We start from the raw sequence: 12,848 nt of genomic DNA on the forward strand, positions 1-12,848 counted from the left end.
GGACCGACGGAGTGCCGGACTCTGCAGCATCCGTGTGGCAGCCGACTTCCGTGGACGTCGCGTGTGAAATCGATGACCACGAGTTTCCACACTTTCGTAGGAAGGAGTAGGTAGCATGAAAAAGGGACGCGGTCGAACCTCGCCGGTGCCGGATCGGCTCGACGACCGGTATATAAGATGGGACCTCTTCTTGCTCCTCTTCTTCTCCTCCTCGTGCTTCTTCTTGTGCGAAACTGACGCGGAGGAACAATGGCACGCAGACTTTGCTTTGCTTTGCTTCGGTTATTTCCTTTTCCCCGTCAGGCACGAACGACGCAATTTGCTCCTCGGGCTCGTTAACTCGGCTTCTTTTTACGCATCCCTCCCTCCTCCTCCTCCTCCTCCTCCTTCTCCTTTAACAAATGACGTTGATAATAAAATAAAGAAAAGATAAGGAACTACGGTTTTTCTTAATGGGAAACATTCTTGCGTGGAGAAAGGGCCTCGCTGGTTCTTTTTTTTTTTTATTTTCATTTTTGCTTAGGTATATTTGCTATACGACGTCCTACAAGCGCTATTTACTCTGATCTCTGAGATATTTTCAGTAGAATCTTGATTCTTCAGTGTCGAGATTCGAGTTTCGTATTTTGCAAATTTTTTTTCAAACTTACGGAAAAACGAACGATGTCAAATCTGATAAGTCATTGACAGTTTAAATGTGACTTTTGAAACTAATTACCAATTGCCGTCTGTTCGATATACGGGTACATTTTCATACATTTCAATCAGCAGTTGAATATACAATTTCAAAAGGATGAATATCAGACGTCATAGGAGCGTTTGAAATAAAGTGTTAAAATTTGACGTAACCGAACAGGATTATGTATTTCTCTTTCTGCATAATTTTGGAGCCGTTAACGTTACGTAAGTGCACCCGATCCTATAAAACGATTCTTTCATGCCATATTATATACATATATAAACGCGCGTCAAGCTTTCGCGAGAAATAATCCGTAGTTTCGATCGTTCTTATGATTCAACACTTATCTATCGATACGAATAATAAGACTTGCGCTCTTTCAAAATGCATCATCGGGTAGAAAACTATCCCTGAGTTTAACGTCTAGCCGCATACATCTGGATAGGTATTGTATGCGTTAAAAAAACTTGACTCGCCAGGGATGTGTCGTAACACTGTTTAATTAGCGATAAACCACGTACCTCGCACAAGTTAGATTCCTGCGATTCCAAGTATATACCTGCAGCCTATATTGCACACACCTGTATTATAAATGAGACCAAGTGACACGGCGGGTTACTTTTTTCCTCCATCTGCAAAAAATTCATACCGTTTCACCGGCGATTATCATGATTATGTATTATGCGATGAAGAAAATCCATGTTAAATAAACCACGAGAGGGAACTGCAACTATCACTCGATGTTATAACGGTGATGTAACAACGCGATGTAGCCTGAGGCCAGGAAGTCGTAGACATCTGTCACAATTTTCCGTCGAACGATCGTTCCCGTCGCTTTGCGAACAAGTTTATAATCAATTACATTACCCATTTATCACTTTTGCCGTCTTTGATTACTTATTCAGCTCTTTAGTTTTATCTCACGATCGCAACGTTGCACACCTCGAAAATTCTCTTGAATGAATTTTCAACCATTCGACTTAGTTGTGTTTTTTTCTTTATTCAATCCGTGACCCAATATTCGCCAATCGTACATCATCCAGGATCATTAGCGAGCTAACAGTAATCTACCGGTATAATTATCTAATTGAAATTCATTCGTGTTACAAGAGTTCGTGATATATGTCTCGTCGCGATTTCGTCAACGCGCGAAGCGCGGTGCATATCACAGACTATTTCGCAATCATAGATCCGGGCACGTGCATGGCGGAAAAAGACGAATAAACAAACATGAAAAACCTGTTATTATTTACAACCTGACAAGATGACCAGGAACTGAACGCAGCGGTTGTCCGGTAGTGTGCAGAAACACCGCCTCGTTAATCCACGATGCCATTTATCCATCCTCAACTCTGCAAAAATCGTGATGGCACCGACTCTGAAAGCCCCGCGATCGCAAACGAACGAAACGCGAAAACTGGTGTGGCGAAAAATTGTTATCAATAACGCCTCGCTTAAACGTAGTTTCGCTTTGCATTCCATTGTACATTCTTCCTTATTCTTTGTTTTACCGGTTGCTGTAAAAGTCGTTGAAAGCCTGGTATACGTATACAGGAAATAATTGCTCCTAAATTGCTTTGCAAAAATGTTTTATTCACGATGTTGGATAATTGAGCGAAGCTCATTGTCGTTCCGATATACCGTTCGTACATACATTTTAACATCTTAGTCCGTGCAACGTACAGATACGTTGAGTTCTGTTACTCAATTTCGAAACTTGAACCGTACGTCATATTGTTACAAATATACGCAAACCAATTCCACGCCTGTTCTGCGAACGGTTCATATCGGTTCAGGATAAGAAAGAAACAAGCGTTTTTTAAAGTATACGAACGGCACAGCGGCGTTAAGTACACACGTGCGGAATAACGTATCCATTATTCTCCCACATTACAGGTTTGACGAGCTTTTACTGTTACTATTCGAGACCGAATGAGTAGTCGGAGCGATTTTTAGCGACCCTTGTAATTAACGAACGAGCGTGTAATTTCATGGTATAACCGAGCGAAGGATGTTAGATACTAGATACTGGATAGGTGTAACTTAGCCACGCGTTGTCTCCCTGTCATAGATAAGCTAATTGCAGTAAGCGTTCCTCGCGACGAACGGACAGCTGCTGCGAGGCTGGAGATGAGAAGAAGGAAGGTGTTTCTCTCCTGGGCCGCACGTGCTTGTGTACATCACACTTACAAGCTACCGCGAAAGCTGTGCGCGTGCATAAGAGTGTCTCGAGGGAATAATGTTATGCCCCCGAGGCTTTATTATCTCGCCGAGTAATCACCTTATTCTTCTCCTCTTCCGCTGCAGCGATTCTTCGCGGGTAATTCTTCTTTCTCAGAGAATGATGAATACGCGGGCACGCATCGCGATTAATTATACCTATCTGCGATATCCGCGGTGGCAGCAATCGCCCCTGGCTTTCTTCAACATCGGACAAAATTTGACGAATGCTCCGCAACAATTGCCCGACGAATCGGAATTAAAAGCGGAATCAAACTCGGGCCTCGGTTATACTTTTATAAATATACACACACGCACACACGCTACGCGGGAATTCGCGTTGTCGTCGATTTAAGAAGTGGGGGAGTCGCAAAACCGCGTCCACAAGATCCTCGCCGAGCCGGCGATATAGTGGAAGTGGTGCCGCGATCGGGGACGGAACCTCCGAGAAGAACGGAGCTCGGTTGAACTTGTACGATCGGTGAATCCCGAAGTTACGGAATTGTGTTTATATTTTTTTTAAATTTATTTCTTGTTCTTGTTGTAATTTTTTTTTTTTTTTTTTACATTTTTCCTTCTCTGTTATAACGCGTGGAAAACGGTGTCGTCATCTCGTAACTGCAACGCGAGTGAGATTTTATTCCGATTAATTTTATTTGATGCTTCCTGCTCCGGTCGTATATAAAGCTTGAAGTTCAGTTTATACTGATTTTATGGGGGAACATTTTGTCAGAGGATATATTATACCTCTCTGCTGTTATGGTGAGATGTTTTATCGCTTTGAAATAAAACTGGATATGTTACCTCGTTATAAACTTTGTGGTCACGAGTGGAGTTAACAATTTTATTACAAATTTTCTACTCTTCATGTGCGCAAAACTCGCGACGGGACTGTGTTTGTTTTTTGTGTGTGAGAATGCGTGTGTAAGCGCGTAAAGGGGGTGATTAACTATCGTGCAACTATCGGCAAAAGTTTTTACATTCCGTTGAGGACAGGCTGAAAATAAAAATGGAAATAATCAAACTAGGCCTGGTACACAGTGTGTTTCTGTAAGGTTCGAGACGCGTTTGGAAGTGTCGAAATTTTTAGTGACGAATGTGTCTGTTCTTTAATACTTTTACATACGATAAACGAATGCGCGAAAGGATTCTTCCTGGATTATGGACGCGTACGCTTATTACGGGATCCTACCCTGTGCAGGCGGTATACTAAACACAGTAAGTTTATAATTAGGACATGATTTATACTTGGACGTAATATTCATCGGTCTGAAAAAATTCTCATGGTACGAATCAATTTTTCATCGACTGACACAACTTGTCGAATTTGGAAATATTCTTGCAGTTGTCAGACTGTTCAGAAACGGTTCTTTGAAATTAGATGTATATCTATCGGAGCACTGATTCCGTTGATCGGATCTTCTGAAATTAAACTTCCAATAAAATGCTTGCATTCGGGACATTTCTGCAATCCGTTACTTTCGCATTTTGACTTTCTTGAAAAAATCTTCGTAACGATATTCTGACCGACGTGAGCTGAATCCCGGTCGAATGTCGCAAGATTAACCTTTGGCTTTTTCGGTATAAATTATTTGTAAAGTATAAATTTATACTTGTATACGCATACTTAGATACATTGGCCCATACGCCGATCGGCCAGAAATTGTAAAATTCTATTTATTACGTACCAATAAAGTTTTAACGTCGGATGTTGATTTGATTAAACAGACATTTTTTTATCTCATTCGTTTTTCCTTAATCGAAACTGGAATTGCATCAACGGTCAATGTTTGGTTTGAATTCGTTGCAGCAAGGTTTGAGGGTTATTGAAAAAAAATATAATTGAAAAATTCATCTCCTTAATCCAATTAATCTCGAGATTAATCTCTATCGGGATTCAAAACCTTCGGTAGGGTATTGAATACGGTGCGTAAGCCTGCCTCTGCATGGCGGGATTAAATGTTTAAATAAAATCTGTACCGTAGAGCATCGTCATGGGATAAAAAAAAAAAACTCGCGGATGCGTAGGTGGGTTTCAATCAACAGGTGGTTCAGGTGTGGTAAAATGTTCGTATGTACACCGATACGCGACGGCGGTGCGAGCAGCGTGCGTGAGGATAAACCTGGCGAAGATTCTTCTGAAATTATTGCACTGGCCAGCCTTTCAATTCATCTTCTTTAACACTGTTACATCCACTCGATACTGTAGCTTTAGAAACTAATCAAACATCGAATAGATTGCTGAGTGAAAAACTTTTTAACGAGTACTTCATGCTCCGTGAATTTCAGATCGTTATTCGGTCTCTGATTGCGTGAAAAATATCGTTTTGTACATTACAAGAACCTCGTTACGGAAGGTGGGATTTTTGTTTTCTTTTTCCGAATATTTTTTAAAAATTACTCGAGGATTGAATCGTTTTTTGCCGGTGAAATTATTCAATCCGTACCGATTTCAAATACTCGCTTACATCAATTTTCTCCACAGTGAAAGTTTACAAATAAACAAATTCCATGTTCACCTAATCACGCGGAGCATTTTCTTTCCTCGATTATTTTCCTTTCGTTACTGCAAAGCATTCGGAGACCAAAGTGATTGATCCAGTTCTTTTAATTGCGACAATTACTTTTACTTCGATGTCACGCTAATCCTAAATTATACGGTCTGATTTCTTTTCTATTTTTCGTTCTTCCTCCTTTCTAACACGATAATTACACCGAACCAATGATTGACATTCCTAGCCGTCGAACGGTGCAATACTTGTTTGAAAAACTAGCGAAAGAATATCATTTTCCAAATCATTCCTCGCACGTAGAATCCGCTTTAAAACGCACCTGCAACGCGTCGTTTAGAAACATGCGGAATGAAACGTAGTGAAAATCGATTTATTCGGTATCGTTAATTACCGAAGCCCAGTTCGCCGGCTCCTCGGACATATCGGGCCCATCCGACTGACCCAATGGTACAGTACGCAGGTGATGACGGTATACTCGCCGTGTCAGAGAGATGCCTGGAAGTACGGGAAGGCGAAGGAAGGCGAAGGAAGGCACACGTAGTGCCGCAGACAGACTTCGGGCAGTAGCCAGCTGTGTGTCAGGGGGCCAACTTAACGGTCCACGACACTGTTACTGCCGCAGCATCCATTCGCCTTCGAATCTCACGAAGGTACTCCGTACGTAAGCGCCCATCGATACACACTCGACCGCTTCATCGCCTGCACAGGTGGACCCAGCCGGCAGGTATATTAAGATAGAGGTACAGACACAGGCTCGCTCGCTGTCTCGAGTATATTGAGGTCTCCTCGTGTCCAGGCCTCCGGTGACTACGCGAACGACGCCGATTTTCGAGTCACGTGCCGGCGAGTCTCTCACGATCGAGGGAAACCGGTGTTTACCTCACTTCTTTCCGAGAAAATTGGTGAACTCGAATGATTTCGTATTGGATTGGAAATTCGTGTCCTTAATGCGATACACCATTTGCACGATGATTATTGCGTTCGTTAACTATTGTACCTTGCGTTCATCGAGGTATGTTCGACCGTCGTACGGGTTTTGGGTTTAAAAATTGATGTGCTTTAAATCAACGGGATCTCAGTACGATGTTTCAGTTTGGTTGAGACAAAATAAGAGTCACTCTAGATTCTGGTTAAACGTTGTTTCAAACTTTTAGTCAAAGACTTCTTTATTTATATAGCTATAAAGTTTGCAATCCTTGAGGAAGTTTCAACCAGAGTACAGCTTCTCGACTTGCGATAATGATCCTTGCTGAAAATTCTTCATTCGCTAATTATTATGCTAGAATCAATGTATCGAAGTGAATTTCCCAACGTTCAACGATCGCGTCTTGATTTACGGTGTATCCAGAAAGACACCGGTGAACAACCAGTGATCGCACTGATCGTTGACCCGAGTTTCGACCGATGACTTAACGATCATCGTCATGGAGATGGTCCCGAGTTCTCGGCGGAGGCTGTGTCAGTAGTGAGCAGAGGTACGTACATACATAGAGGTATATCGCGTAGCCGCGGGACACATTCGGCCGGGAAGGAAACTGTGCCACGAGATCGAGATGTCGAGGAGCCGACTAGCGAGCAGCTGGGATCCGTGAGATCCTCCTCAGGGACAATAACCAATTCGTTTTAATTATAATATACCGATTGGGAAACACCGTTATACACATCTCGAGATGTTACAACTAGTCTTGGAGTTTGCAGCCATCGTGCAAGAAGCCGTTCCCGCGTCTTTGTCGGACGATCGAGCCTGCACGTAGTATACGTGTAATAACATATATAACACGCCACGCGGTGCGTTTCGTACGTGTGTATGTTATAAGAGGCATATCCTGCAGGGCATCGTCGATATCTGTGTCAGTCGGCTTATGTAGCTTGCACATCCGATGCAAGGGACAGACAACTGTGCACCGTTGTATCGATCCCCGTAATGAAACGATCTTTGAATTAAACCCCAGTCAATCCTTCCAGACGTTCGCGGTGTAAGGAGTAACATGAAACGGGTGTTTTGGTATTACAGAATACAGGATTTTTTTAAGATTGAGGAAAAATGAATACCGGCAGGAAATACAATTTCTTTTTCTTACATCGAGCAATCCTTTAATGCAGCCATCGAGTCTTGCTTATTTTACAAGATCTGTACAACGGTAAAAGTGACTGAAAATTCGATTTTCATCATTTATCTCGGCTGTTTCGTCTAGAGTGTAATGATGGTAATAATAATAATGATTTCCTGGAGGTTGAGAACCTCGAGCGCGAAATGTGCACACCTCTGTGTTATATATATTTGTATACGTACGTATGTAAGGAAAGGGGCCGAGACCGGAAGTAGATAGGAACTTGGAGCCTTGTTATCTGGTTTTGTTTCTTTTTCTCACACTGTTTTCCGAATGCGAACATTTATACGCGTCCAACTCACCCGCACGATTTGCAAACGTTGCCTAATCCTACCTGTGAAGTGCGGACCTGACCGAAAATCTATCGATTACCATGCGTATTCAGTTCTATAAGTAACGATTTGAAGCTGGGCAGGTCATTTGGTCTGTTCTATACGGAGGTACGAAACGATGCAATACGATCCGCGATCGCCGGGTTAAACAACCTCGGAAACCAGTATTTCCTTCTAGATTTATCTAATCGCTCTAATTAGCAACGCACCAACCAATTAATCCCTTAATTTACCGACCGTTACGTCGCCCTGGTAACGAGAACTTTCCAGCCTGCGTTCTGTGGTATGTTTCTCGTGTGAACGAGGAAACATTTCTATCCAGCTGCTAACGGTGATAACGGACGTTCATCGTGTATCCAGTGAATACGAAACGCGATTACCCAAAATCAAATTTTGCATCATTACTCCTGTCTCTGTGGTTTCGTTTCGGCCTATATATACATATAAAATGGTATGGAATCTTCCCGGTCCGACGAAGAGAGTTTGGGCAAGCCAACGGCTTTCACTTTCGCAAGTCCAGCATCTTCGGGAACTGAGGGTCCCTGTTTCCTTTCGAATTAATCATTCTTTAGTTCACGATGGATATACATGTATAGCTTCGGGTCGTTTTATACCCACGCCAAACGGCGTCGCGATACCCTTTGATAGTGAAGATAATTCTGAGTTTATAGTCGTTCAACTTTCCCCGAGAGCGAGAGTCGTCCGTCTCATCTTTACGCCGAGTCCTTCCTGGCCATTCTGCGAGCAACAATGACGGTCACCTCTCACCTCGTAAGACTCATTAGCGCAGTTCCTTTTCCGGATTTTCTTTTTCATTCATTGGGTAACTGCACGGCTGATTTTCATCCTCGAAGCCGAGAGGTTTCGGCCCGCTTCGCTCTTCGCGTACCAAGGCCGGAGAGTTGCAGGAATGAACAGTTATTGTCAATTAGCCATTACTGCGGCAAACGCAAAGAATTGGACTTAACGACTTGTGCGTGGGGCACCGTGTAGATGCACGCCAGTAGCAAAACCGCGAAAAGTTCTCTCCGTTCGTTGCACATGATTTTTATGCTGGGTGCTGTAAAAAATTTGCGTAACACATCGTCCTCGTCCTAAAATTCGGAATAATGGTTGTTTTTATTTTATTTTATTTTTTTTTCTTATTCTCTGTTTCAGATGCGAAAGTTGCGCGAGACGGAACGAAGTAATCAGGTTCGTCTGGCGCCCCGCATAGAAGATAAAAATTCAACGAGCACCGAGCATGTCGTAAGTTGGCCTTTTCCTTCGTGTTGTATAAAACAGGGGAACATTCAGCTTTATATCTGATGGAAAAACAATCCTACAAAGGCAATAAAATTTAAATTAACCAAACGCAGGAGGACTCGTGCACCGGGGACTGTGAGGCTGCGGCCGAGGTCGAGAGGCTTCGAGAACTCAGTGTTGAGCAGCAGGAGGTCATTGAGATTCTCAGGCAGGCAGTCAAGGTACCTATATACGTACAGAATAACCGGAAATGTAGATATTATAAGGTGGAGAGTTTGTCCCTGGGGCTTGTAAAAGAAAAAAAAAAGAAGAAATTCATCGTCAAAAGTTGTCCACGCGACGTTGCGTACAAGTTATTATAATTCTACGACACGCGTCCTGTATGGCGTGTCAAAGAAACACTTTCGCCGACGTAAACTTCCGGCGTCGATATCGTGCCTATCCTACAAACTTTCCCGTTCGTCCGGACGATGCCGAGGGTCCAGTGGTTTTGAATCCGGGACTTCCCGCACCTCGCCGAGATAATCAACTTCCCCCCCCACCCTTTTGTTACAATTATTGTTTTACAAACCACTTACGTCGTTTTCTGCCCTACACCATATTTAAGGAGAAAGAACGGAAGCTCGACCAGATCTCGAACAAGAAACGAAAGGAGGAGTTCTACAAACAGTGGCTCGAACTCGAGCCCGTTGTAGAAGTCGAGGACGAAGACGAACACGAACACGAGGAGGGTGACAGCGCTCTGTCCAGCGCTCCGTCGTCGCTGTCACCCCAGCCAGGGGGATGTGGACAGTGGCAGCACACAGGCGTTACCAGGGAGGCGTACGAGACGGTTCTCCTCGAGGTCGAGGAACTCCAGAGCAGACTCGTCGAGGAACAGCGGGAACTTGCTCACGCCAAGAGCCAGGTTCGCGACCTGGAGAAGGCCCTGCTTCAGGAGGTGGGGCTCGACTCAAATTGTCTCGATCGTCTCTTCGCAGCTCTGGTCGTGACTTGCGACCCTTGAAACTTGAATCTTATTATTTTCAGACAAGGGGAAGTCAGAACAGCAGACGAGCCCTGAGCGACAAACTCCGGGAGATCGAGGACCGGGAGGCGACTTTGGTCGCTGAGATCTCGGAACTCCGAGAGCAGAACGAGCTTCTCGAATTTCGCGTTCTCGAACTGGAGGAGTCGCCCTGTCTCCGGGACACGCCTGATCCGGCCGACAGCGGTATCGTCTCACCAGAGCCGATTCACCTCTACAAGGTGAGTTCCTCACACCTGCCGAGACACGCCTGTCGCAAATACCTGATAGTGTAACTCGATAAGCCAGACACGATACTCCGATCAGCCTTTCTAAGCGACGAATACCTTTCTTCTTTTTCTCCGTGTTTCTTTCCTCCATGTCGCTCAGGGTGCCCGGTGACCTAAAAAATCTGAGAATTTTCGACTCCGTCTACTCGCGGATGTCACACCGAGCGATGTTACATATTCTCTGAACTTTTATGCGACGTTACTACGAATTCTTTTCGCGTAGGACCAGCTCGGTAAGCAGAAGGACCGCGCCGTAGCGACCATAATTCCTTACAACACGTACAACAGTCCAGCTTCGCCGATACCTCAAAAGCCGCCGTTGTCCCTTCAGGAGAGCGGGATCTTCGACGAGGACGATGAAGCGGATGTGGAGCTGGCGAGTCGGGGAACGCAGACGGAAACCCCGGCCGGTGATCTTCTGCAGGAAGTCCAACGGTTGCACGAGCTTCGGGCCCGGATCCAGGAGCGGGCGGTCAAGGTTCCGGTTCCCGTGATTGACGCGAAATTGGACGTCGCCGATGTCGCTGATTCCGGACAGAACGCGGATTCCTATCTGGACCGCATTCGCGAACTCGAACAGAGACTCGCCGATCACGAGGAGGCAGAGAGCAAGCGAAACCAAGACAAACAACTGTCGAAACAGAGGGAGGAGGAGCTTTTGGACGAGAATTACAGACTCACTGAGAGAATATACTGGTTCGAAAATCTTCATCGGAATTCCAAGAACGTTGAGGAGGACTTGAAAGACGACTCCTCAAACGTTCGGGAGAACGACCTTACCCCGAAGAATGGTGAGTCGCATGTTTCCGAGGAACACGAAGACGCATCATCAGCCGGGATGCGGAATTCGGAAGCCGTTGAGGCGCCGCAACCGATTTTGTCCACTTCTGCATCCACCGAGGCTGGAAAGTCGATGACCTTGGAGGAGCTTGACGTGGGCTGCAACGAGTGTGGGAAAATGAGGTCTGAAGTGATCGGCAGGCTGGAGGAGCTGGTGCAGGTCGAGCTGTTGACGAGACAACGCATCGTTGATCTTGAACGTCGGGAGGCGACGTACATGAAGACCTTGCAGAAGGCTGACGAGATGTGGGTCGAGGCGGAGCGAGGCTACTCGAAACAGCTCCAAGAGCTTCGCGCCAAGCTTGAGCTTGAGCTCTTCGAAAATCAGAAGCTCTCTCGCCACATTACCGAGCTAAAAGACAAGCTGAAGGAGATCCGGACGAGTGGCGATCTTGCGGATCGTTGCATCGAGTGCGTCAGATGTCGCGGCTTGGTGATGCCCGAAATTTTAGTCTCGAAAGCGGATCGATCCTTGGACGAGGTTGACGCGGCAGCTGGAAGCGGAGAAACCGATGGATATTCAGCGTTGAAAATTGATCCAAAATCGAAAATTTGCGATAACGTTACCGTGTCTGAAATTTCTAACGTCGAGGCTGGAAGCGGTAAACGGGATTCGACCTCTTCTAAACCACTTGTGAATTCAATGATAGAGCAGGATACGGCGAGAAAGGTGAGTCGAATTGACAGGTTGATTTGCATAATGTTACACATCTTGTTAGCTCGTGCAGACATCGAACATCGCGGGAAGTTGTAAATAAGTCTTACAAATCGGAACGGTTTATCGTACAGTCTTGCAATGCTCGTGATAATCGTATCATCTTTAAAAAAACGAGACATTCAATCTGTGCTAATCGTCTGATTCACCGTGCGCGCGTGCCACCTGGATTACCATAAATTTTTGCATATTTTCGCAATCGTTTATTTCCCGTTAAGATATTCCCACAATATCAAACCTCCGGCTAAACTCTCTCTATCTCGTCGCTTTTGCGCGAGGAGTTCCCAGTACATCGCCAGTTAGCTACTCCGTCCATGCAAATATACTCATCGTTCACCCCGGTGTCAATCACTTTCTCGCATAATCCTCACTCAGCGTCAATCGAATGGCTCGTCTCGAAAAGTCGAGCCAAACTACGTCTCGTTTCCGTTTAAACTCTGGCCGCCGCGGGTCGTATATACATTGAAGTAGTGCGATTAACAAATAGACACGTATGGGCCCGTTGCCTCTCCGTTGCGCAACTACGTCGTGTTGGTGCCTAAGTCGTGCCGTACGTGTGTTCGAGCGTATGTCGTGTTGTTCTTTACACACATTTAAATATCCGGGTCAGAAGCATTGATTACATGTTGTACCCAGTAGGTACCAACCTGTGTACGTTCGGTTCGCACATACCGGAGTCCCGGATGTCGTGGAGTTGCTTGGTTGTTGTTTACGATTGTATCATAAATTTTCTACGCGCGTTTCGAGGAGCTCGCTCTTTCGTCACCGGCGGTGAAAGATAGGCATTTAAGAAGTTAATATTATAGGCACTCAATCGTTGGATGTAACGAATGAGAAGAAGAATGAGAAACTTTCTTGAGTTGACTGCCGTGTGACCCTAAATGCCCAGGTTCCCCT

General features: G+C 45.0%; 1 protein-coding gene across 3 annotated transcripts in view; it reads left to right on the forward strand.

Moving 5' to 3' along the window:
* LOC124185313 (janus kinase and microtubule-interacting protein 3) overlaps window positions 1–12,848 on the forward strand; it is a 52,784-nt gene that overhangs the window by 35,179 nt on the left and 4,757 nt on the right. For all 3 annotated transcript variants that reach the window (XR_006871364.1, XR_006871365.1, XM_046575951.1), the window contains exons 6-10: window positions 9,014–9,103; window positions 9,214–9,321; window positions 9,708–10,040; window positions 10,130–10,348; window positions 10,620–11,906. Coding sequence is in view for 1 of the 3 variants with exons in the window: in XM_046575951.1 (XP_046431907.1) it covers window positions 9,014–9,103; window positions 9,214–9,321; window positions 9,708–10,040; window positions 10,130–10,348; window positions 10,620–11,906 (2,037 nt within the window). In the remaining 2 variants the exon portion in view is untranslated. The remainder of the gene's footprint in view (window positions 1–9,013; window positions 9,104–9,213; window positions 9,322–9,707; window positions 10,041–10,129; window positions 10,349–10,619; window positions 11,907–12,848) is intronic.

This window comes from Neodiprion fabricii, chromosome 6 (assembly GCF_021155785.1).
Source record: "Neodiprion fabricii isolate iyNeoFabr1 chromosome 6, iyNeoFabr1.1, whole genome shotgun sequence".
NCBI classification, from domain to species: Eukaryota; Metazoa; Arthropoda; class Insecta; order Hymenoptera; family Diprionidae; genus Neodiprion; species Neodiprion fabricii.